This window comes from Homalodisca vitripennis, chromosome 6 (assembly GCF_021130785.1).
Source record: "Homalodisca vitripennis isolate AUS2020 chromosome 6, UT_GWSS_2.1, whole genome shotgun sequence".
NCBI lineage: Eukaryota > Metazoa > Arthropoda > Insecta > Hemiptera > Cicadellidae > Homalodisca > Homalodisca vitripennis.
The window spans coordinates 123,104,087-123,130,892 of NC_060212.1; the positions used below are offsets into that span (position 1 = coordinate 123,104,087).

At 34.2% G+C, this 26,806-nt stretch overlaps 2 protein-coding genes across 4 annotated transcripts in view; one reads left to right on the forward strand and one right to left on the reverse strand.

Annotated features, from left to right (window-relative positions):
- LOC124364897 (RNA-binding protein 39) overlaps positions 1-2,403 on the forward strand; it is a 34,539-nt gene extending 32,136 nt beyond the window's left edge. Inside the window, exons 9-10 of the mRNA XM_046820703.1 lie at positions 522-842; positions 2,137-2,403. Of these exons, the coding sequence (XP_046676659.1) occupies positions 522-842; positions 2,137-2,243 (428 nt within the window). The 3' untranslated portion in view covers positions 2,244-2,403. The remainder of the gene's footprint in view (positions 1-521; positions 843-2,136) is intronic.
- A 1,014-nt stretch (positions 2,404-3,417) lies between these two features.
- Positions 3,418-24,401, reverse strand: LOC124364898 (homocysteine S-methyltransferase-like). 3 transcript variants are annotated; one of them, XM_046820704.1, is made up of 6 exons: positions 24,249-24,401; positions 14,075-14,240; positions 8,386-8,544; positions 7,523-7,791; positions 5,293-5,504; positions 3,418-3,744 (listed from the first exon to the last, which is right to left on the reverse strand). In XM_046820704.1, the coding sequence occupies exons 2-6, from the start codon at positions 14,238-14,240 to the stop codon at positions 3,531-3,533; spliced, it is 1,020 nt and encodes a 339-aa protein (XP_046676660.1). In that variant the 5' UTR covers positions 24,249-24,401; the 3' UTR covers positions 3,418-3,530. The 3 variants fall into 3 exon arrangements, with proteins under 3 accessions (XP_046676660.1, XP_046676661.1, XP_046676662.1); XM_046820705.1 differs by having other exon boundaries at positions 24,153-24,287; XM_046820706.1 differs by lacking the exon at positions 24,249-24,401 and adding an exon at positions 15,294-15,434.
- Positions 24,402-26,806: the final 2,405 nt, after the last annotated feature.

Genomic DNA, 26,806 nt, shown 5'->3' on the forward strand with positions numbered 1-26,806 from the left:
TAATGTTGGTGAACTCTTGTAGGACATCAGTTGTGTAGAAACCTTACGTATAAGGTTTCTCTGCAAAGTCAACCTTAAAATTCTCTTTAATTAGGGCTCAATTTCAGAGGTGTTTTTATATACAACATGGGTCCCACCCAACCATGAAAATTTCTACAACTTTCAATTTTGTCGATATGACTATGTTGTAAGATCTGGTTCACATGTGGACGAGAATTATGCAAGTCTAATTGCGGCGATCGGCCTTGGCGCGATTTACTAGTGTACCAGATTAAATCTGGTGGTTTACAGGAGTGAGTGCGAGCTGGATGACATTAATTTTTATAATGAGTTTATCTGTCACAATGTATGTTTTGTTTATCAATACTTCCTTTATCAAATGGCACCATTATGTCAGAGTATTATCAAAAATAAAGTTTTCTACTTATGTACTCAAAGTTCATGAACTCTACATCATTATAAATGTGTCACTGTCTAGGGTGTGTTGTAATGATACTATATGATTACTGTGCATATTACAGGTACCGGAATGCAGATCCCGGCAGCGGCTGCTTCAGCACTGAATGTGAGTGGCATGCCATTGCCAGTTGTGGCACAACCCACCCCACCCATCGCGACACAGTGCTTCATGCTGTCCAACATGTTCGATCCGCTGGCGGAGAGTCACTTGGGCTGGGACGTGGAGATTCGTGATGACGTCATAGAAGAGTGTAATAAGCATGGAGGCGTGCAGCACGTGTATGTGGACAAGGCCTCGCCACAGGGCAATGTCTACGTGAAGTGTCCCAACATCAATACCGCAGTGGCAGCTGTTAATTCCCTCCACGGCAGGTGGTTTGCGGGTAAGTTCCCCCCGCTGTGTATTTGCAACTTCATATATGATAGTGTTAAAAATCGAGTTCAATTTACGTTATCATTAACTTAAATCTTTTAATCAACATTATTGGGATAATTCATGTTCATCACCCATTGCATAAATGTTATTTATATTCTACATTTTATATTGGAAAGGACATTTAAAGGCTACTAATATGTTTTAAAAACGTTATGAAAAATAACATTCTGTATACTCATGTGAAATATGCATACACACACAGTTTCTACTGGTGTTGAAAGTTAGATACGCATGGGCCTTAATAAATATGTTACAAATTCATAAAATTAATTAAATTTTGCAAGAAATTTATAGTTTTTTAAAGTACTTTTTAGTTTTACCTAAGCAAGTTACGGAAATGCATATTATTGTTACCTATTTACAATTATGTATACAAAATAACAACTGATTACTTAACTTGCAAAATGTTTCTGTCTTGACAGGGAATCTGGAAATCAATGACACTTAACAGTAATATGTAATTTTTTCCATGAATATGGTACCTTGCTTCTTTGTAGACAAATGACTCAACTTGCGCTAAGAAGAAATAGGAAATAGATAAGCTGTTAGTAATTTTTTGGGAGGCATTCAGAACTAATTCTGTTTTCAATACTTCACTCATTATTAAAACCTAAAAATTGATCAGTAACTTATTATCAATTATGTTATCGTCCCTTTATTAATATGGCTTGATGTGTCAAAGTTTGTAAAAACTAATTTCATACAATTATCTACAACATTACTAAAGAAACATATATGCCATCATACAAAGATTAGAAACATTACCACAGAACCAGCGGATGTACACAATATTTGCTCTACAAAGGATTAAAGTAGTATTATCAAATTCATTGCATAATTAAAACAATAAAAAAGTTTAATACTTTCAAAATAAAAAAAAAAATAAACAAATCATCCGTGATTCTGATTTGCAAAAAAGTGACATGAGACAGATTTATAAAAGTAGTAAATCATTTATTAGAGCTAACAGTATAGAATTCAGTATGGCTATATTAGGGACCAAAGAATTTATGCTAATGTGAGATCATGTGAACATCACATGCATGCGGCAAAGAATGAGTGGGCAACCCTCATAATTTATATGTACAAACCAAATTTTGCATTAGTATTAAATTTATTAATGTCACATTCATGGTTGATTATGCTACATAGATGTGAATTACTATTGTCCTAACTAGCCCAGTTAGGTGTAGAATATTTGTTTATTTGTTATTTTCACACAACTGTGTACAATGTTACAGGGAGAGTAATAACCGCAGCGTACGTTCCTCTAGTCAACTATCACAGCCTGTTCCCGGACACCATCGGGGCAATCAGTTTACTGGCACCCACAAGATTGACTCTTTAATTTTTCCATTACTTGTAAATACAACCATATCAAATTGCTGTTCTCATTTGTATAGTTTCTATTTTTGTTGCAAAGTGTATTATTTCCTGTGTTCAGTGTGTATCATTCGCACATATACTTTATACTGTACATACTCTTGAATAAAACTTAGTTAGTGGTCCAATGTGTACCTTTTCAATCCTGTCAAATCATGTTCTTTTTGTAATGTGATAGTGCAACAATGATAACTTGAGACATGGCCTCTCAAATTCATAACAAATAGCCTAATGGTACAATGCATGTAAATTACAAATGAAACAAAATTTCATAGAACGATTCAACTATTTTCAGTAGTCTGTAACAAAAAATGGGCTATTTTGAGTAGTGATGAAATGCAATGTAATACTTACAATAATTACAGACATGGTTATTGAATCAAACTTACACCAGGATATGGTAGTTGACCATGACTAAATGCTGAAAAGATGGCGTGTTTTTAGGCACCTTCACAATGATTTGAGTTTGCCTATTCGTAATGTTGGGTACTTAGGATCAGCTCACTAAGGTTAGTTCAATTCGAGGAATCCATGGTAGAGAATTTTTATCATTGACCACTCCATATTACATTAGACCAATAGTCCATGGATTATCGGCAAACAAATCTTATTTAATTAATGTTAGAAATTCAACTTGTGGTTTCCAGAATTGTGAACTGTCATCTTGGATTTTGCACATGCACTCAAAATTTTGACAATGGCAAACACTTTTACAAGTGGCACTGGCCTCAATCATGGATTCATCATCATGCATATCTCTGTCTATAACATCCATGCAATCAATTTGCCCAAAAATGTCTTATAGGTTTTGTGGCCCTGGTGGTTTTGTAGTTCCACTGTAAGGGAATAATATATAAAATTTTATTCTTAAAACAATTGGAATAGTTTTGATCAATTAATTACTTTATTAGCAGTTAAAACAGTGGACAAAATTAAATCTGTATTGGCACTAATTCCAAAATCCCATCTCAAGACTGTCCAAAATTCTCAGCATAGATTTTTTTAGGAGCAGTTAAAATTTTCTTGATCTTGGGTTATAGCAACCCGAACTTGGTTGTGCATTTGTTAAGTTCAGAGTCATAGAAAACACCTAAATAATCCATGCTACTGTTCAAAGTTCTTAAGATACAAACAGTTGATATTAAAAATTATTAATCCCATAATATATTTATTACAATACAATTTGTACAAAATTACACTTTGATTATTCACAGCTCTGTTTAAATATACATATATAAAATTTGAGTAAAAATTACAGTTTTAGATCAGCACAACAAATTCTGTCATCAATGGAACAAGGTCTGATGGGCTTTTTCTCATGCTGAATCCAGTAGTCAATGTGCTTGCGAAATTTCCGAATATCTTCTGCGTCCGTGCGACAACAGCCCCCTATAAACTGCACCCCTAGTTCTAGCCAGGACCTGATGTAATTCACTACTGGCACACAGTTGTCCTTGTTCTCCCATCTGCAAATTATTCAGTATTAAATTAGAGTTTCCAGAACTTCATATTTCCAATATTGGGGATTATGCCTTAAAATCTGTAAGATGAAAAGAAGGATCTAGGTTTAAGTTTTGGAAGGCTAAAATGTAGGACTATTGTACTATCTGGAGAAGGGAGAATTCAAGGGACATTTATGGAAAAATTGATAAAATTACACCATTTTATGATTTTTAATAGTAAAACTAATCTCTTAGTAAAAGTAAATTTTCAATAAAGTTTCATGCTAATATTTTATCAGCTTCTTTATAATGAAGTTGGGGAGGTAGATGTATTTATTTTAATGTTTATGTCCAAGAAGCCTTAAAAAATGAAAATCCATTTAGACATGTAGGCCTCTTAATAATTTGAACTGTAATCAACTGAATTTTATGAATTTGAAAAACAAATAAGACTTGTAAGTTAATCTAAATATATCATTCTTTTAACTTTATTTACGTTTGACTGATTGAGCAATTCTGAAATAATGATGTTTTACCCCACACCTACTAGATGTTGCATATTGCAGTTTCTTAACATTATTTGGAGCTTCGAAGATAAATTGTAGTTTTTCAAGGTTTAAATTTAATTTTTATTTCACATCAAACCAAATTTTTCACCAGTACACATTTTTTTGCAGGTACGATTTCAGTAATTTAAAACTAATATGTTATGATTGATGAACATTTATTTTTTATGATTTGAGCTATACAGATATTCCTGTTTAAACAGAATTATGATCTTTTGGTAATAGTGTATTCATAATAACATGGTCTTAGAGCCAAGGATTGTTACTAGTTGATAGTGAAAAACGTGTACTTTTGTGTTCTTTTAATCAGTGGATCCTAGAAGATAGTTTTTAAGGTAATCCAATTCAGCAGATTTTCCAATCAACTTATAACAATGTATTTATAACATGTTTGGTTAAAAATCTTGAAAACTAAATAATGTACGAGAGGTAATCTGAAGGTTTTCATAAATAAGACTTGACATAACGAGTTTCATTAAAATAGATAAACCATTTCGTATTGTATGAAGTTTATATTACATCAACCAAACATTTAACTAAATCTATAGCTTTTGATATTAAAATGGATGCAGCTTTAGCCATTTCATGTAACATCAAGAAGGTTATCAATTGTGATTTTTATTTAATCAAATTTTGAGTGCAGATTTTTAGAAGTGTTTTACATTTACTCTTAAGTAAAAATTTAAAAAAAAACTAAAAAATCAAAACACTAAAATGTACCTGTCAGGGAATTTTAACAGTACCAGTATTAAAATTTGTCGTGATTTGGTTATAACTGAAAACTAGACAGTCTTGGAGTCTCTCTCACAAATATGTAAAGATACATTTCATGAAACCTATTTGTTTCATTTTGAAATTACAAAATAAATATTTGTTGGAAGCCCAATCTCTACCATATCCTGGATTGTCATCATTCCTATCGTAATATTATTTAAGAGGAGAAAGTATAAGTAGCTATTTCCACCTAACCCTCACTGCGTAAAAGCTGTTTATTTTTGGTACTTACCGGCCAATTTGAGCATTATAGCGCTCTCCACTGTTGGGATAGGCTATCAGAGGTATCTTAGGGAGTTTCTTGTGGATAGACTTGAGCAGAGGGGTGACGTAGCTAGGGTGCAGACAGTTCACCCCTACAGCCACCAACTGGTTAGAGTTGACAGACCAACATCGGGCTGCAGCGTCACAGATCCTCTCTCCATGTGAAGTGTGTTCGTCGTCCTAGAGTTAGTGAAGTGTTGGATAATAAATATACTTAGCTATTTCTATTACAAACTAGAGACTCTTAAAGCAGGGTTTCGTCCATGCCAATGAATTGGATTAATTACAATAAATGATTTTTAAGGGAAAACTGCATATTTACAAAAGTGTTAATTGACCTCCCCATGAACCAAAGCTGTACCTCTCGGTTAGTTAATTCCAGCCTTAATTTTAACCTTATGCCAAGGTGAATATCAAATTCTTGATCTACATATATTAAAGTATAGGAGTATCAGAGTAACCCTTGCAACATAAAATAATTTGCCATGTGTGAATCATGTCTTGTGTTCAGATGAGCTGTCACACTTAAGTGTTTCCTAATATTATTATTAGAGAGGTGGACATATTACTTGACCTTGAATAGCCTCTTTCAGCTTGTAGTTTTATTAAAACATCTGAAATTCATACCTCTGAGAACCCTAAAATGTCTCTAAATGCCTCAACTTAAACATATAACAATATGAATGTTAGAAAAATACAGGGCGTTTCAAAAAGGACTTAACAACTTTGAAAATTCATATAAAATTTATTAAACAAGGTACAGAGCTGGTTTTGGTGTTTTAAAGGAAAACAGTTCAAGTTTGACTCGCGTAGTCCGCTAGTGCCTAATTGCGCCGCCCGAGCGCTAGTGACAGTTACGTTAAACATGGCTGCCTTCACTGGACCGGAGCGTGCTAGTTGTGTGTTTTGGTTTGAAGAATCGAAGTCTGCGACAACAGTTCAGCGTAATTTTCGTACCAAGTACGCTAAAGCTCCTAGTACGGTAGGCCTACAATTTATGAGTGGCATAGTTGTTTTGTAGAAACAGGGTGCACAGTGAAACATAAAAAATCCTCAGGTCGTCCAAGCACATCTGACGAAGTCGTTGAGGAAGTGAGACAATGTTTTGTAAATAGCCCTACGAAATCGACCCGGCGTGCATCTCGTGAGCTGCAAGACTAAACGTCGTTTTCTTAACATACGACGGTTTGGCGTGTGTTAAGAAAACGTTTGCACTTGAAATACCGATATTCGCTTTTACAAGCAATTAAAGACACTGATAAGATTGCCCGTAGAAACTTCTGTGTGGATATGTTAAATCGAGTGGATGGTGATGAACATTTCTTGGACAACATAATCTTTTCTGACGAGTCCACTTTTCACTTAAGTGGCAAGGTAAACACATAACTAGGATTTGGGGCAGCGAAAATACACATGAAACATTATAACGTGTTCGTGATAGCCCTAAAGTGAACGTTTTTTGTGCGTTGAGCAAGAGGAAAGTGTACGGCCCCTTTTTTCTAAGAGAGAACCATCACTCGGATAGTGTACCTTGATATATATGTTGCAACAATTTTTAATACCACAGATCGATGAGGATGACCGAGAACGAAATGTTTTCTTTATGCAAGATGGCGTACCACCACACTATCTGACTGACGTCCTGGATTTTCTAAATGACCGCTTCCCAGGTCAATGGATTGGCCGTGATGCGCCAATTGCATGGCCCCCCGTTCCCCAGACCTGACACCGCTAGATTTTTTCTTCTGGGGTTTCATAAAAGATATGGTTTACGTACCTCCTTTGCCGGCCACTCTACCTGAATTTAGAGCAAGAATTTACGCTGCTGCTGAGCAAGTTACACCTGAAATGCTAGTGCGAGTCTGGGAAGAAATCGACTACCGATGGGATGTCTCAGAATAACCAACGGAAGCTACATAGAACATCTTTAGTTTAAGGTAAAAAAAACTTGGAAGTTTTTTCCTTTAAAATAACACCAAAACCAGCTCTGTACCTTGTTTAATAAAATTTATATGAATTTTCAAAGTTGTAAAGTCCTTTTTGAAACGCCCTGTACTAAGCCCAATCGGTTAATCTTAGGGTGAACAATAGTTCGGTTTTACATTACGTGCGAGTATGTATCAGACAACAATTAATTAGATTTGTGTGAATTCTGTCTCAAAATGGTTTTATACAGAAAAAAAAACTTAAATAGGTACCTTGCAAGAAAAAGATAACCAGGCCTTGGCTTTAGGATATTTCTTGAGGAGGTTGAGCAGGACTTCTGCTTCGGCGAGTGCTGGGATAGTTTCTATAGCCAACAAATCTACTCCGGCTTCCAGGAGAGCTTCGATACGCGGTGTGTGCCATGCGATCATGGTGTCTGGGCTTGTTGTCTCCACATACTCGCCTCGGTACTCAGAGCCATCATGGAGACCTGCCCCGTACGGTCCCACAGAGCCCGCGATCAGTACCCGTCTCTGGTCACCTGAAGAACAGTGACAGATTATTGCAGGAATAGACTAGGATGTCATCTATACCCAACAAATCTATTGCAAGATTTCAACTTATTTTCATAATATTATTTAACATAGTGTATAGTTTAGACATATATACTTAAAAGTTTACAAATCACAAACAAATTTCACTTATTTTATATAATTTTTTTATACCTATTCATTTTATAAAATCACTTGTTTTTTTAAATATTACATACATTCATAACATTTAAGTATTATTGAAAAAACAAATATCTTGGTTTGTTCAAGTATAAAACGACATGATAACAGTAATTAAACATTCTTTGAACTATAATTAATCTTTTTTATTTTATATACCAAAAATGAAGGTAAAAAGACCTCACCATAGTAATTAAGGGGGTAACCTACATATTTTAATTACGATTAAATCATGTAATCAAATCATTATCTATATGGTCCAGATCATTCCATATTTCGGAAAGTGAGATTAGTTTGAGCTTCGGTTTTTTTCATGTTATGAATATAACTATTTTTTCAGTTCATGAAATCATATGATAGGCAGCTTACTGAAATGAAATAAAGTGAGTGATATGTTGACTTACCATAAGAATCATCTCCCAACTCCAAGGCAATGGCTTTCTTGACAAATTCCACAGACTCTTTAATCAACTCAATGCTTTCTTCTTTATCGAGGTTCAGGTAGTCCTTGAAACCCTCAATACTAGCCTGGTACGTGTTCGTTATAATTATATCTGCACCGGCTACAACACACAGAGTTTGGGGGGTTGCTGAGAAGGTATAATCATGTAGTAGTGTAAATTGTAGGAGAGTTACTGGCCGCGAGTAAGTGAAAAAAAACTGAATATATGGGCGACGTTTACGTGTTTTAAAGGTTCTCGTCTCATAATATTCTCAGTTAAATGCTAAAACATTAAGTTGAACTGGGTGCAAATAGGTGCACTCTAGAAATTATGGATAGCATTTTTTTCATCAGACCTATTTGATGGTTTTGTTACTTATGATCTGTTTAAATATCCGATATTGTTGTCAGTAACTTCTTTAATGCAGTTTGAGACATTGATTCTATAGTGTGATTAGCTGAAACGGATAATGAGTTAAAAAGGCTGGAGAAACATATCTTTTCTGTTGCGCGAGCGCTAGTTGCTTGATATTTCTGTGACTATTCCCAACAGTGTCTTTATAATGCTCACGGCCAGAACTATGATCGAGCTATTATATTTTAAAATAAACTATTTTTATGAAGGTAATAAATAATGTTATAGTGTCAGCTACAAGACTAGTTTAATAGCATTATTCTTGGGATCATTCTTCGACATGCACAAGGAGTACCCCTCGATATAGTTGAAACAGTAATAAAAAAGCATGGGGTCTACTACACTGAGCGAAACAGGTTATGCAGGGCACTATAACAGCCGACACCAAATTAGTCCGATCACATTTGTGACAGTGTTGCCAAATCACCGCACATCACAAGGTGTTTCCAGTATGAAGTGGTGGCTATGGTCATGCATATACATTGTCTGATTGAATTACATACATATTTTCTGTAAAGCGGATGAATGAAATCAAATGTACGTATATTTGTTTACGGATACATGCATATACATTGTCTGATTGAATTACATACATATTTTCTGTAATGTGGATGAATGAAATCAAATGTACGTATATTTGTTTACGGATACATGCATATACATTGTCTGATTGAAGTACATACAAGCTTTCTGTAAAGCGGATGAATGAAATCAAATGTACGTATATTTGTTTACGGATAAAGCTGATCACGTTTGTTTATTGAAAAAGACGTTGAGACAGATTAATAATTTTCCACACACGTAAAACTGGCAACAGTGTTTGGCGCGAGGTGCAAGGGGAGGGGGGTTGATTCAGATGCACCAGTCACCATCGGACTAATTTCGTGCGGGCTACTCTAGAATGATTTTCGTGAAGTTTACGTCACTACTCTGAATAACCTCACATCTAAAGTCAAGGTTGTTTTTGGGACATTTTAAACCACTTGCAATATAAGAAAGCATTGATTACATATTTTAGTGAATCTTACTTAGAGTACTGGAGGATTGGCGGTGTTGATATTTTAAGACTTATCTCAGCAATTTCAAGTATTCCCTCACAACTTACGGTTCTAAATATAGATTCTACTGTTGAAATCTAAATTTTCGTTCTTCTGTACCAGCGCTCATCTCTTCCTCATTGCGCGAATGGCCTGAATCACAAGAGTCGAGCTGAAGTCTTTATCACGTTAGTTTTAATTATTTATCGTTATACCTCACACGAAGAAATCGAAAGAAAATTAACGAATCGAACCAAGCTATAACGAAGAAGCAAGTAATTAAAATTTAGTGTATAGGAAAGCAATGAATGATAAAATACTTCTAGATGACTATTGAGTCAAGTTGATGATAAATATGGAAATGGTTAGACATCCATATTAGTCCCAGCAAAAATGTTGGGAACTGCAATAGGCTGAGTGACTTTATTAGTTTTATATTTCTGTTGCCCGTCACTAATTCTTTGATTTCACTGCTGCGGCGTTCTTGTTATTGTTGAACCACTATTTCGATAGGTTGATGTAGTGAACTCCAAAAAGTGCTGTTTGCATTTTTATGGGAAGTGAGAGAGTGGCCCATTGCCAACCATCATTTTATTGTAATGGATTGTAAAATTTTCAAGACTAAATTATTCTTGTGTACTTGATACGTGAGAACATGAGGTATAAAGACATTTATGTTCCTTTTCCAGATTGACACTGACCTTGGAAAGTTATCTCTGATATGATAATCACCATTTTAGGTTAGATCAAGAGCAGAGTGAGATATTTGAGAGAGAAGGAAATTTAAAAGTCTAATGTTGATCATCATATAAACCTGTAGATGATGTAAATAATCACACCAGAGGTAGTTTTCAAATGTTGACTTCGGAATCGTAACAGTCGGCACTCTGCTGCATTCAACTATGGAGATATGTTAATTAAGATATAGGTAAGTGTAAACTATCTATCTACATCACATAACAAACCTTATGACATACATGTAGAGTATAGGATGAATGATTTTGACAAACTGACCAATTGCATACTCTATCATATTAGGTCCTGGTCCTGACACGCTACACATGCCAGACTTGACCTCGGCATCGTCTGTGTAGCCTCGGTTCACTCACTGTCTGCCTTGGCCTGTAGCCTCGGCATCCTCTACAATAACCGAGATGTGGAACCTGAAAACCATGTTACACTAAATTTTACGTCATTTTATCACTAAACATAGCAAGTGTGCGTACATAATTTACCATATTTACACTCACATACTGATCGATTACAACATCCAGAGAGAACAAATTGTATATGTTGATTTTTTTTTATCTATATATAAAAAAAAACAGGCCTAAACGTGTTCTGAAATTATCAGAACGGTTAAATAAGTAAGAAACCCCAAACAGGACAGCCTTATTTAGACCACTTTTATCGGGGAGTCGGATGGCAAAAAGTGCAATTAAAGATTGATTATTCTCAAATTTGTACACTATAAGAAAAATAACACATTTATTGAGTCCCAATAAGTGCAAGTAAAAATGGCATATAGGAAAAACTATGGCAACAGGTAAAGTTAACGGCCCTTTTACAACATGCTGCTAAGTAGTTTTATGTTTTGCACTCATTGCAGAGGCGCTCTGTAGAGCTGGTAACATTGGTTTTTTTTTCATATTGGCGCAAAGGAAGATGCACTTCGAATCAATAAAGGAGAAAAGGCAAGAAAAGGAGACATGAAAAGTACCGACAGAAAACCACATGGCCAAAGCAAGATTAAATAAGCAATTTAAAGAGAAGGAGTGTCCAGATAACCCAGCAAGTGTTTCAGGACACTACGAAATGTAAGTTAATAACAATTTATTAAGGACCGACAGGACCTTCTTGAAATCGTGTCGTTGACCGTCCGCCCGTCTGTCCATCTATACGAATTTATTTAGAGAAAGTTCCTTGAAACCTTGAATTTCTCGTACTACAAAGAAGAACCGCATCGAGTTTAAGGTCAGAAGGTCAAAGGGAAGTCCGTCTGTCTAACTTTGTGTTTGTCTGCCAGTCTATGGATTAACAGTGATAGAAATGTCCTAAAGACTCGATACTGGGAACAAAAGTCCAATTTGATCCAAGAAAGAACTGTATTGATTTTAGAATTAAAAAGTAAAAGGGCTTTCCTTCCGATTGTGCCCTTTTGTTATGTTCTGTGGGGTCCTACGATACTTGGTTGTTTAGATTTATTTTTATCTCTAATTGAAATACGTTTTTTTAGTAACCGTACATTTTCCCCCAAAATTTTAGTAAGTAAAGACATACGTTTTTTTAATTTTAATTTTATAAATACATGAGTTTTATGCTTTAGATTATTCTAAAAATGCCGTAAATAAAAAGTACACATTGAGATAAATTTTAACTGATATCTTTCTTTTACTTTTTTACATGTTTTTATTACAATTAAAAGGCTACTATTAAATAATTTAAACATATTTTCAGAAACACTGTATTAAAGTTGTGTTTGTTTTAAGTAAGGAACAAAAATTAAAAAAGGCACGTTTTCTGGGATAAATGTGCCTTAAGTACACCAAATTAATATGCACAGGTTTTAACCATCCGACTCCCATTGTCATTTTTACAAACTCGTTTTTTTTATAAACAGTTTGCACTATTACATTTTACAGTCTATTTAGTATCTCATGTTCAAACATTTCAAATTATTGGATTTTAAACTGGAATGTCCCATACTTAGTTTTTATATCACCTTTTAAATATGCAACTTAAAATTTGCTTAAATTTAAGATTTTCCTTAAGTTCCTACGTCTACCCCTGTGATAATGCCAAGTATAGTTCTAAGTTCTTTTTAAGCCCTATATTGCTTCACACATATAGTGTTAGTAACATGGAGCATTTAAAAATTATAACAGTTTCCCGCTACTGTTCAATTCCTACTCATATTTATTTTCTGGTTATGTTTAAACCGCAGTATAGTGAGTTAATCTGTTTATTTATGACAATTTAAACTTGGACAATAGGCCTACCATTACAGAGTAGACTATTATTGTATATTTACGAGCTCTCGTATTATAAGCTACATAGCTTTTGATAAAGACCCTATACAAATACGACATATTAAACTGGAAAGCTAATATTAGCGTGAATATTGGGTTAACCTCCATTTCACCTTCCGCTTAGTTCGCTGAAATCTGACACTGTTACAGATAGACTCCTGGAATTTGGAGTCCAAATCTGTCTGAAGAAGTCCATGGTGATGAAGATGTTTAAAACGAACTTCTTCCATCATTTCGACATAAGACTACCAAGGAGCGCAGCTGGTTACCAGCTGCTACCCAGCATAGTCTCGACATACCTTGTTCCTCTAGAGCAGGAGTTCACAACCTTTTTGAACCTGTAACCCCTTTTATGTCTGAAATTTTGGTGATCCCCGACTATAAATTTCAATTTTGGGGAGCGAGGCGTTTAACACCATCCAATAAATAGGGCTCCTATCCTGTAAAATGCTGCGGTTTTATTGTATGGTATTCCTTCATTAAATATTTGATAACAACTAATAATGCAAGATCCACAAATAAGTAAAACCGAAAATATGTAACGTAAGCACGTAATCAAACTACAATATTTATGATTACATTATAAAGCCTGCGAGCGAGCGGGATAACCTGCGCTAATACTTTTGGAAGATTTTCTGAACTGACTCAGAGTGTCGATGACTGTGTTCTATCTGCCCGATTTTCACGTGTACAGTATATTTTGCTGTTTTGAGTTAGTTAACGTTGTAATGGCTAAATGTTTCAAATGAAGTGTTTCCATAAGTAACAAGCCAGATCAAACTAAAAAACAAAAATACAGGAATACAACGAGTCTTATTTGAAGTATGGGTTCACGTACCTTTGAGATAAGCCGCAGTGTGTCGTGTGAGGTGAGCGCTAAACCAATGAAACCATCGAAAAAGTTACGTCGTCTGGAAACCAAACATCATGGACTCAAGATTTAAAGAAGAAAGAATGGTAAGAGTTTTTGGAAAAAAACCTAGCGTTTTTTTCTTCCGTGGCTCCTGACGTGGCCCTTTCGTAAACCCCTGATCTAGAGGATGTCTGTTACATTTCAGACTGTGAACTAAGTGGAAGGTGAAAAGCAACTTAACTCAATATTCATATATTATAGTGGAATCGATCCTTTCCACTATAGTTAAGTCATGACTAATATTAGTACATAATTACCTCTAATGAAGTCTCTGTGCGCCTGAATACAGGCTTGCTTGTTGGTCTCCAAGAACTTTGCGCTCCAAAGAGGATCACCGTCCACACAGTTGCCGACATACAGCGACAGTTGGGTGGAAAACCCACCGTCCACCAACATCACGGGCTCCATCGCAATTGATGCCATCTGACAACAGAAATGTGTAATGCTTTGGCGATTAAACAGAATATATGTTAACTCTGTGAAGTCATATTTGCTGTTATATATTTTGGCCTACTAATATGGAGTGTTTTACAATTTTTATTAAGGTTGCCTTCGGTGAAGTAATTATTCCATAATTCGACGTATAAAAAGGTTGATAAATTAATAATTTCATTTCTTATAAACTTATCACGTAAAAAACCATTGATTTTAACATCGTAAGAAAATATGGTAGAGATTAAAGTTGGTATACTATACGTTTTGCAAGAAGGCCATTAATCTTTGTTATGCAAGTTTAACTTTTAGTTTTTGTATTTGATGTTACATATTTTCTCATTATAAATACTGCAATTCTTTGATTACAATTTTCAGCGAAAATCTTTAAAAGCGTACGTCATGTTGACTACAGTCTTGCGGATCATGCAAAGAGACGATGTACTACTTGACCTGCAGATGTAACGCAGAAAACACTCAAGAGGAAAGTCAAGTGAGATAAAACTTTGATTAGATATCCCATTATCCTTATTAAATGATACGGTGTGCAGTGACTGATAACAAAGTGCAACGTTTCCATCAGAAGTTCCTTGAGTTGCTGTACTTGTTTTAGATTATATTTTAAATTTTTAACAATAAAACAGTGTTAAACTACAATATTATTAGGGTGATTACTGCAAGTACACATATTTTATAATATAGTTGTCTTATTACAGACGTGTATAATATTGTATAATGCTATTTATTAAAAATTCCCATAGCCTATCACTATTAAAAAAGTTTAGATCTTTAAAATAAACCATTAAAACTATTTACTCTTGTGCAGTCAAAATAAAATATTTTTAATGATTTGAAGTGAAATTCTACAATTATGTTTCCAATCGACGTAATTGGTATAGATTGGTTTTAGTAATCAAACATTTACATTTTAAAAGCCCCTGTGTTGGGACACGTTGTACGAATTAAAGTTTACACGCGAGATAGTTCAAAGAATTTTAATTTTAACTCAATGTAACACTCTTGGCTATATGTGTAAGAACTCACCTGTTATACAGCGCACGAGAACACAACTGTTACAATGTTTGGATAAGATCACGAAGCGGCCATCTGAACGCGGAGTGGGGGGTGTTTTGCGCAGCGGCGAGGTCAAAAATACTACCAATATACAGCCTGTCTGTAGAATGTTGATAAAGTGAGGTCGAGGAGTCTGTGACATCGCTAGATGACCTCAGTCCTCACTGTGTTGAAGGTCGGCCTGACAGACCGGTGGCTATTCGAGGTCTGATTGCGAGCAAGGCGTGTTGAATTGCTATTCTGGCGTTTCCTTTGTTGAATTGCCTACGAATGGAACGTTGTGGAGTCACGCCTTTTAATATCATAGCAACGACAGCAAAACTTAGCTAATTGTCGGTGGTATGGGACAGTTCTACTAAGTTTAGCTGTTACGGCAGGACCTTTGGTTTGTGTTGAAGCTGTGCAGTATTTTCATTAACAAATAAATGTAAATTGTAAGAGAGAGATATATAAGGTACTCCTCCACTTGGTACTACTCGACTCCACTCAGATCCTGCTTCTTTGGTGATCTTATATATATATATATATATTCCAGGTAAAGGTTTTGGAAAACCCTAATCGTAATTTCCTTTATGAAATCGAAGTGACAGATTAATACCCTTGGGCCAGATAATCTGGCCCTACCAATAAAGGCCAGATTACGCATTAAATGACCGTGCTTTCGGTTATTGGCTTCATTTTTGACACAACAAAGTTAGTTAGGAATTATATAGATACTTAAACATCATCATATTACGAGACTCCATGGCATAGGTCGTAGCTTCCTTTATACTCGATAAGAGCTTATGGAACCCGGGTTCAGTAGCAAATAACTGATATTGTACTGCAACCTAACCAGTATCGGACGAAGTTCTGCAGCCATTGTGTCACAAATAGCATCATGTCGTTCGATGAGCCATACCATCATAGGAAATTAAAAAATTCTCTTTACTATTTCCTACTTAATCTTAGAGCCCTGTACAGGCGTCTGGCACTTTATTGAGATGGATGCGCTAGGTTTCAGCAGCAAAGCGGTGCAGCCAAGACTGGAATTCTCGTGGTTCTGACTCAGCATAAACCTGTCGGACTTCTTTGGTATTGTGGTATTACGCAATCCCATTTTCTAAGAGGTCATTCATTCATAACCGAGGTTACACCTCATTCAGGTTTTGTCCTTAAAACATGTATTTAGGTTATCGGCGTCTGGTGCTGGTAAATTAATTGGATATTATTTTCAACATCTCTCTACTGTCATAATTAATGCCGAAAGTCGAATCTGCATAAGCTGTTTAAAGAACTTAAATATTCTTACGTTTCAATAACCATTACTCTTCAAATTGGCACTTTTCAAAATTAATATCCAGACAAATATTTTAAAACTGTTTACTTTTAATTGCACTAGAAATAAAGTTAGTTCCTTGACATTAGGAAATAATGAAGAAGAGGAATTGTATGAATAACGGTTGACTGCAAACCCCTGACTGATAATTTGCACATTAATTCCTCACACTAGCTTATTTAACGAATTTTATACTTGAAGGCCACCTTCTGTTGAATTCAAAGTTTCGTTTGAATAATCGAGATTTCTATTGCTTAGCGATCCCTGATGCCATAATTTAACGATTTTGGTCAAGAGTCGAACAGTTTTTATCATTATTATACAATAATAGTCAGATATAAATCAAATTGGTCGGTAATTAGAACTCTTTTAAAAAAGCCTGATCCACTCTACGCGATGACTATAATGCAACTTAGTTGTTACTAGATGTTACAAGCATTCTGTAAGCAGTTTCGATCTAACTCCCATGCATATAAGCTTACTGTGCTCTGACTGATCTATTGTTGCTGAAACTGGTAGTGAGTGGATCAGACAAGGATTGTGCCAGCCGTGGATTATCGCTGCCAGAGATATGTGCCAAGGTCGTGTTTTGGGCTCAACACATGACTGGTTTATATTATCAACCTTGTCAAATACACCGTTCCGTACAATGGGCTTAGTTTCATAAAAGAAAATTTCAATACAATATTTTATAGGCATTACACCTGCCGTCCTATCAAAGCTAAATGTATATAGTTGTATCATAATTTTAAATATAAGGCCAGTTTCATATGATTTCATACAAAATTTCCAAATACCATGACATTTTTATTTCACGATACAGCAAATTTTAAACGTAAAACAAGAGTGTTCGGTAAATGTCATTAAATGAATACGAATATAACTACATTTCTTTCGAATATGGTTGTCATGCCGTACCTTAATTTTTTAATAAGCTACTGGTCCTTAAGTCTAGCAAATCAGAGAATAAGTTCCTAATCCTTTCTTCTAGTTATAATAGTTAAATATATTTTTTGTTCTAAAACACTCAAAGCGTGGTGATTAGAACAAAAAAAGAAAAAAATCTAAAATATAAAAAATAAGAGATGTGGTGATAACAAAACAAAAAAAGTAAAGAGACATGAGGAATATTAAAAGTTTACAGTCATGAAAAATACAAGCATTTTCTGCACGGAACATATACTTACAAAATATTTACGACTAAGCTAACGCTGTTGTTTCGGTAACAGGTGCAAAATGTTCTCCAATTATGAAACATGATTAGAACTAGAGGACGAGACGTTGGCTCCGTTATTTGTTATGTAGTAATGAGTCTAATTGTCCACGAGATGCTGAGATGTACATGCCGTGCGTCTCATGTATCTTAGGACTACCCAGTAGATGTATTTGAAAAAGTAAATGTTTAAAGGAATGGAAAGAAGCGATCTGCTCCAAAACGTTTTTTTTTAATAATAAAAATTATGAAATGTTCTCTAGACAGCTTAAAATATAATCTTTAGTAATTTTATTTCTTTTAAAACATTAAAAAGAACTTGGGGCTCCAAATGTCTAAATGGCGACTCCTATATTATACCCCTTCATATAAAATAACGCAAAAATGAAATCCATCTCAATTTTGCTCTACACAAAACAGTGTTAGTTTGAAATTTTATATACTGGATTTAATAATGAACAATATACTCTCAATCACAACTATTGACATTTGAATAATATATCTATAAATTAATTGGTTTATAAACTCTCTCCCCCCCCCCCCGACAACACTGGGAGGTAAATTTCTTCCTGTCCCAGTTCTTCACCGGTCACGGCAACTTTCGAGCCTACTTGTTTAGGATGGGTAAGTTCGAAAGCTAGGAATGTCTATATGGGGATGCGGAGCACGACGACGCCAACCACACATTCTTCTGCAGATGTTGGGAAACGAAAGAAGAATTGAGGTTGATATAGGCCAATGCTCACCGAACACCATCGTTTGGAAAATAGTCTTTGACAAACAGACTTGAAATACTGTCTCTACTGCTGTAGAGGAGGTGCTGCAAACCAAGAAAGTAGAAGAAAGGTAATACAGCCCGGTGTTGTCAAACCGGTAGCCTGATACTGTTGGCTTATACTAGTATATTAAGTAGGCACTCTATTGAAGTAATGCGGAAAGCAGTCACGAGAGGGAGTGATCTCTGGGCCGGTGGGGTTTAGTAGGCGCAAGCCCTACTCACCAGCGGAATACGTTGATGATGCATTAGCATTTCCTCACCGAAAAACAGTACTCGTTTTCATGAGTTTCATTGTTTTTCTTTTCCCTTGGTAGGTTGGTAACATAGGAGATTTTGTAATTTTTCGTTTAAAAAATCTCTACTTTCTTGCAATGAATGAAGAAACATGAAAAATACTTTAAAGTGTTGCTCGAAGTTCTGTAAATTTTGCATAATAGAATTGCAGTCTAATCATCCAAATACATTTTCAGATAGACTAGTAGGGCTAAACATGTCATATAAAGGCTTGACATGATCAAGACTGGAGAACGCCGTCATTGTGTGGAATCCGATGCATTTAATTCACGAAGAATTGATTGAACAAGTTAAAAAAAGATTTTTGAGGTATTTATATAATAAATGCTTTAATATATATATATATATATATATATATATATATATATATATATATATATATATATATACGTATTTAGTGCCATACAATGAATTGTTGGAAATGTATGGGCTGGAGAGTCTGAGTCGGAGGAGACAGGTCCTGGCGCAAGTGTATCTCTGGGGCCTGGTCCGAGGTCGGGTGGACGACGCGAACTGTTTGGGAGTCCTCAGTTATCTAGTGCCCAACTACAATAGCAGTATCAAATGTTTGTTTCATTTGCCCTATTCACGCACGGCGACGCGTGCATTCTCTCCTCTGTTAAGGGTGATGAGGTCTTATAATACAATACTCTTGGGTGGGTCCGACATTGACATTCACCATGACAGCTTGAATGTTAAAAAAAAGATTACGCCATTGTTGTCATGAGATCCGTAGGTCAACGTTCTCCATAGGTTTCTCCCCGGGCTGTTTTGTTCTCTATGTGGGTTGGCGTTTAACTATTTATTTATTTATTACTATTATATTATATTTATTACATTGTTATTATATTATATTTATTATATTGTTATTATATTATATTTATTACATTGTTATTACAATGTTATTATATTATATTTATTACATTGTTATTATAGTATATTTATTATATTACACTAGTTAATATTATGCTATTTAAATTGTTTCTTTATATATTTGAATCGTTTCAAAGGTTGTATTTATTATTATTTGTGTGCCAAAAGTAAATAATTGTGCTATGGACTTGAGCTATAACTCAAGCCACTAATGTCTGTTTTGGAATTTTTGTGAACTGCTATAATATTATTAGGGTAAATCCTGTTTTATAGCATGTAAATAAAATAAAATTAAAATAAATAAATATAAAAATATAAAATTGTTTTGTATAAAAATTAAACTAACTTATTATTTACCCAACAAACCAACGCATGACAGTGATACGCAGATGTAACCTCTCACACATTTTGTAATAATCTTTCAAAACCTGTAAGAATAAAATATTAATTCATATTATAATGATAAAACACACACATAATAAAACAAAATAAAACTTCCTTCGTTCTCTTTTTTTATTTGATAATGAGAAAATAAGACGAAGTTTTCACGTTTTCCTCGTGTTTATACTGTAGGCTATAAGTGTAAAGGGCAATCTTGTGCGACAAGTTCAACGTCCACATAAGTCTCTCAGGTCAACAAACACACAAACGCACATGCGCGCTCAGTCACAATAGAGTTATTTCGGTATGTTGGCAGACTTGAATGGCTGTTGAATTTGTATTCAACGCTGTCCATAGTTGAAAATTAATACTATAAACAAATTAGAATGTCAGCTCAAATGGATTTATGTTTCTGGGAAAATACTTCTGTGCACATTTCTTATGCTTAACTATATATAATTGAGTTTTATTTAACTAAATGGATCTATTCTATACAAAACAACATATAGACTTAGGATCACTATTCAAATCTGTCTTCTTAAAGTATTAATACACATTTTAATAAAAAGTTGCGTTCTTCTAACCGTAAAATATGAAGACTAGAAGTAATGTCCAGTCGTATCACTGTCCCTAAAAATTATCTAATAAATTGTGTTAGCTTCACATAGTTAAATATTGAGAAATCCAGCTAGAATATTAACTTCTCTTCCTCCTTATAAAATAAAAATAGTGATCTTGTTTGTTTATCTATCTAGGAATATTCCTCTTCTCGTCAATACATAGAAAAAGAGATCTCGTTTATAACCAGGAATTTTCTCGTCACTAGTTTAAATAGAATCTATTCATTTACACATTCAGGAGTACCTTCAAGTTATGTAAAAACGAATACTGTAGTCTCTCTACTGAATTAACGTTTTATTACTCACGGACACATCTTCAATTCACCGAAATGTACATATATGAATATATTTTTTATTTCTGTGTGATTTTTTAGCCAATATTAGTTTGCTTTTCCTAAATTTGAACACTAGATCAACCTAAATCAGGAACAACCCTTCTCGTGACAGTTATTCAAAGACAGTGAAATAATATATGACTACTCAAATTAATGAAGGCTTCACAATGTTTTAACTATACTCCTTGATTGCTTTTGTAGTGAACCAAAGAAGACAATACCTCAATTAAAATACCTCCTCAATAACACTCTATGCTTTCCATTTATTATAGATTTGTTGATACTTATCATAAAAACCATCCCTTTTTATCTCAGAGAAGCTACATTTTCGCTTTTATAACCCTTTAAATGCTAAACCATAATTAATTACAGGGAAGAAATAGTTTATTATCTTGTAAGGAGGTTTCATTTCGTATCTGCCCTCAGTGTCTGTCCTCAAATTTTGAGGAAGATACATGAACTTCCTGCCACATTTGTTATCTGTGCAGTATCAGAAATTCCGTTTGACAGACTTTACATATCAGAAATCTCAAAATTTGCTAAAACGTCGCTTTTGAAAACTTAAGGTTTTTATAAGAGTTTCAATTAATTAATTTAGATTTCATAGCAGTGTTCATAAATTATAAAAGTTCAGATGAGCTAGGGAATATATTACAACGCAAATCTCCTAAGTTACTTTTAACATTTACTATCCACTATATTATCATTTTTCTTTTTACTCTAGGAACAAAAGAGTCTACTCACAAAGTCACATAAAAATGATGTATATTATAATATCGTATGATTTTACTCAGTTTGTTTACACACTTTTTTATTTTGATACTTTATTGTTGCAATATTGTTGCGTTTGTATCGCCTGAATATGTGTTTCGTTGCAAGCTAAAAACAAACAACAGTATACTGGTTGACTCTTGTAAGGAGAGTAACATACATTTGTTATCACTAAGACAACAATAGAAGTTAGTACTCCTTCAATGAGTGAACACAGAGCGATCCAATCAGCAAACAGATCTCGTAATTCGTCCTTGGTGCTGGTTAGAGATTCATCTTTACAACATGAGGTCAAAATGGAAAATGAGAGGAGCAGCTCCGTCGTTATTTAAATTTCTTTTTTGACGACGGAGATTTGAAAGGTTAACACGATTACGGACGTTTGCGATTGTTGTTTAAACGAGCATGTTAGATGAACTGAAACATAATCTGCTCTCTTCCATTGGGTTCACATTCTATCTAATACGTGCGTTTTTTTAGTTGTGCAGTGATGTTTTAGCTTTTTTTAATGTTAACCTTCAGGTATTATAACGTTTAACCATTATTTTGTTAAGAATGATTTTGAGGTGTTCAGTGCCATTTTTGACTATCGTTTTGGTAAATTTCTTGATTCCATGTTTTAAGAGGGTTGGCACTTGAAGAAAGTAAAAGATACCAGTTTCCGAGACGTTGTGTTTCAATTCTTGTAACGTTTTATCATAACTCTGAAAGTGCGCAATTCGTTCTAACTAGATTATAAAATACATCCGTTCTTTATTGGTATATATTCTGTGTGTGTTATTTTCATCAGTAAAATCTTACAAAAACATAACTAATAAGGTAGACACAGTAATTTATAAATGACTAAAGTGAGATATTAGTTTTCTAATATTGTCAATCGAGGGTATTACTTATCGATAGTTGTGATATCTTCCCCTAAATCACCCTATCTTCTCATATTCCCATACCTTCACACAACGGAACATTTTAAACCGAAACTGATAATAATTCGTCTTCCCTATAAAGGTGAGCTGTATTTTGATTGGTTGAAGCTTTGGTTATCCTAGTTACGCAAGTTGGGTTATAATTAAAGGTTCAAGCTTAACCCACCAACGCCCAATGCGAATAAAAGCTATCATATAGCATCTTTATCAAAGACCGCCCAATTTTTGAAAATAACACGTATACTTCTTTGTTGAATTTATTTTATTTCTTGAATCTTGATAATTTAAAAGGTTTCTCTCAGTATCCTTGGACAGTTTTCACGTCCAGAAATATTCTCAATCTCTATAAATTACTCTCAATTAATCGTAGAAGATGTATCTAGTTAAAATTAGAAATAATATTATGATTCTAGAATAAGAAGATATAGTGGAACAATATTGTAAGACCATTAGTTTCAATAGAAATACGAATTTGTATTAATCATAATAGAGACAAATGTTTAGTCAATAAGTAAACGTACTTTTTACCAATCTTAATGCCCCTTTATACGTCTTCCAAGCCACGACGAAAAGCAGAATTCACACGACACACGTTGCGAAAAACCCCAGACTAAAGATAGTATTAATCTAGTTTATATTTGAACTGCATTATCAGAAGCTTTAAGCTCCTCATTAATTTACTCGTATGGTCTGAAAGATAAGTCATATCTATAATAAACAAGTCCAGTTTCAATTTCATAATTCTGATATCTCTGTTTTCAAGACGTTTTAGAATGAGATAACTGAAATGAAATGAATGGATGGAAAATTTGATTCCAGATAATTAACGCGTTCGATTATAACTCAGATATTTTACAGTTGTGTTACCACAAAAATATCGCTTAGAATAATTACGACTGTCTGTAGATAACTTTATTGTACAAACAATATTATTTGATATATTTTGTTAATTTATATTAAATATGGTTATACAGTGTATTTTTGTAATAACTATCTAATTAAAAATACATTATTTCATAGATAAATAGCTAATTTACTATTTACATCGAGTATATAAACGTTTTTTATACGGTTATACATTGTATTTTTGTAATAACTATCTAATTAAAAATACATTATTTCATAGATCAATAGCTAATTTATTATTTACATCGGGTATATAAACTTTCGAGCAATTTAGATCACAAAATCAAAGATTCTTTGGCTCATAATGGTATATACCACTTGGTCCAACTGTGCCAAATCCTATTATCAATACACTTTGTACAAGTATGAAATGATCAAAACCAATATTATATGAACAGTAGATGATCAGACGCTCACCTATCGCTGCAATATAGTGATGATTGAGAAATGAGAGTAACAGTTTATCACTTAACAGTCCATAAACAGTAAGTACTGTAAAGAGGTTCCACCAACCTTGCCGAGGAGATCACCACACACTGCTTGCCGACGCGACGGTTGACGAGCGAGTACGAGATAGCACTCTCGGGCGGCTCTGATAGCGTTGCACTTATCTAAATGTTGTTTACGCTCGTGTTCAGCACATCTTTGTTTCACAGTGATCAATAGTCGGTGTTGTTCTTAATTAATAAAACATTAACTACATTTTGCAACTAGAGGAAATTCAATACATAAAATTAAATTACACTCACACACTAGTTTCATGTACAACATGCATTTCCGGCTCTTTGATACACCATGACTTGATAAGGAAAGCTTCTCTTAACTATCACTGAATGGTAGTGATACACAGTTGAGAGAGATCGTGTTGGTCAATCACCTGACGTTAGCATTGGAAGGGTTGAAATGAGCTTCACGATTTTGGCCTTATGCTGCACGTTTATAAGATTAGAAGGCAAAGTAGAAGAAAAAATATTTTACCGCATAACCTACACTGGAATTATAATTCTTACAGTACATACTCGTGGCTTCACCGGCAATGTCTATTCACAATTCCGTGTATTTGATTGAATAGCCCTTAAGATTTGGTACCACTTAAACTATTTAATACAAATTTAGGGGAAGTCGAGCTTCATATGTTTCTGAGTGAAATTACTAATGACGTAATACGATTGGGTCCTGTGATATTTTAGAAATGGAACTACCCATTTTTAGTGTTCATGATTAAGAGGACCAGGGGTTAACAAAATTGCGAGTAATTTTTACATCACGTTTTTTCTAATACAAATGTGTTACATTGCCAGCACAAAATTGGAGTTTGCTATCTTTCTAATTTTAGTTTTTATATAATTTTGTAATGAGGTTGGGTTCAAAACAGTACAGTTTCATTAATTATATAGATATAGATATTGTTATTGAAAATTAAACACCAATAACTCTTACATTATGGTAGTTTTCGTCTATATGTAAAGATGATACATGGTATAGTAAACATGTACATTATTGCTTCCCAATCATGTTTGCTATATCATACTATCTTCTCGGTCCAGTCTAGGAATTATATCAGCATTTATATACGTAAGAAGTATCGTAATCAGTGATGAAGGAATGCAATGTCCCCTCGACGATTTTCCGATATAAAAATTGCATTTAGTGTTTCGCGTTTTAAGATTAAGATACCATTTTAAGATACCATTTAAGATACCATTTGTTATAATCGAAGACACACTACGCTCGCTTGTTTCTTGGAATTGTATCCACGGAGCGAATGGTTTGTTGAAACATGCCAAAGTCCAGTCTCTCCTTTTTTTGTTCCTTCAGCTACTGTAAATATGCTGTCCCACAATGCCTAAGAAAAACAAATTCTGTATCTACAATTTCACAATTTAGTTCATAAAGTAAAATCTAAATTAATTGGTTTGCCTTTTGGACACGATATTGTAATAAGGTTTTTTTTATATGTTTTCACTATATAAATTTAAAACTTGAAAATTGTGATTAAATAAATGAAACATATTTCCGTACTATCATGATAAATTGTTTACACAAAGCAGTTAATTACATTTAACGGACTCTTTCTATTAATATTTTGTAACTTAAAAGACCAAGATGGGATTTTTAACTGCTTTAGGAACCAATGAAGCGTAGCCTGAAAGGATGTTCGAAATAGGAATAGGCCTATATTAATTCCAGGAACTCTAAGAAATTCAATATAAAATGTCAGTACATTTGGTTAGTTGTGAAAGCAAGGTTATGCGTGAAAGCAAACCAAAAAAGGCACTTTCGAATTTATAATATTATTGGGATATCAAAAACAACGATTGGTACGATTTTGGGTATAACAGATTTTCAAATCAAATCTGTTTTATTGCTGTGACAATAATTACATCGTATGAAGGATATCCTAAAATTTCTGTCATTCATACTACAATACACATTCATACAAATAATCTTTACAATCACGTCTCTTTCATTCATTGCTAATGCAATGCTCTTCGAACAGCGGGGTCAGCCTTCTAATAAGGCGTTGAAAGCCAAAAACTCACCTGCATTATAAAATGCTTGAAACATCAAAACCTGTTTTAGGCGAGTCTTTAACGCCTTTGGCTTTGGGCAGTCTATTGAAGAATTGAAAACCCGCTTGTGTGGGCAGGCGTTCATAAACCACCGTTCTGTGTGTCTACCAGTTCGGTAGTTTGCTCTGCCAAGTGTCTCATACATGTGTATGTCAATCTCTGCTAAGGCACAGTTATTCATACAAAACAAAGTTTTTTTTTCCAATATGTAGAGACATGGCAGAGCCAACAGCTGCAATTTCTTCAAAGCTTGCCCTGCACGACTCTCTGAAATTGATTTTTGCGACGATTCGAAATGTTTTTTTTTTTTTTAAGTGAAAACTTCTTTAGGCGCGTTGAGCGTTTTGGTAGAGGGTAAAATCCTCGGTTCGCGTCACCGACATGCTAAAGTGGTTTCCATGGAAACGTTAATAATCTTTGGAAAATTTGTTTATTCTATTTTAGTCACTTTGTGCTATTTATGATATATTAAACGCCTAATACTAAATCTACGCAATG

What these genes read in the sequence shown, in the direction of transcription:
- LOC124364898 (XM_046820704.1), bottom strand. Translation starts at nt 14,240, where the DNA reads ATGGCATCAATTGCGATGGAGCCCGTGATGTTGGTGGACGGTGGGTTT. An exon ending in GGTTATCTTTTTCTTGCAAG is followed by an intron (nt 5,505 to 7,522) that starts GTACCTATTTAA and finishes CACTAACTCTAG; the next exon opens with GACGACGAACACACTTCACA. An exon ending in TATAATGCTCAAATTGGCCG is followed by an intron (nt 3,745 to 5,292) that starts GTAAGTACCAAA and finishes AATAATTTGCAG; the next exon opens with ATGGGAGAACAAGGACAACT.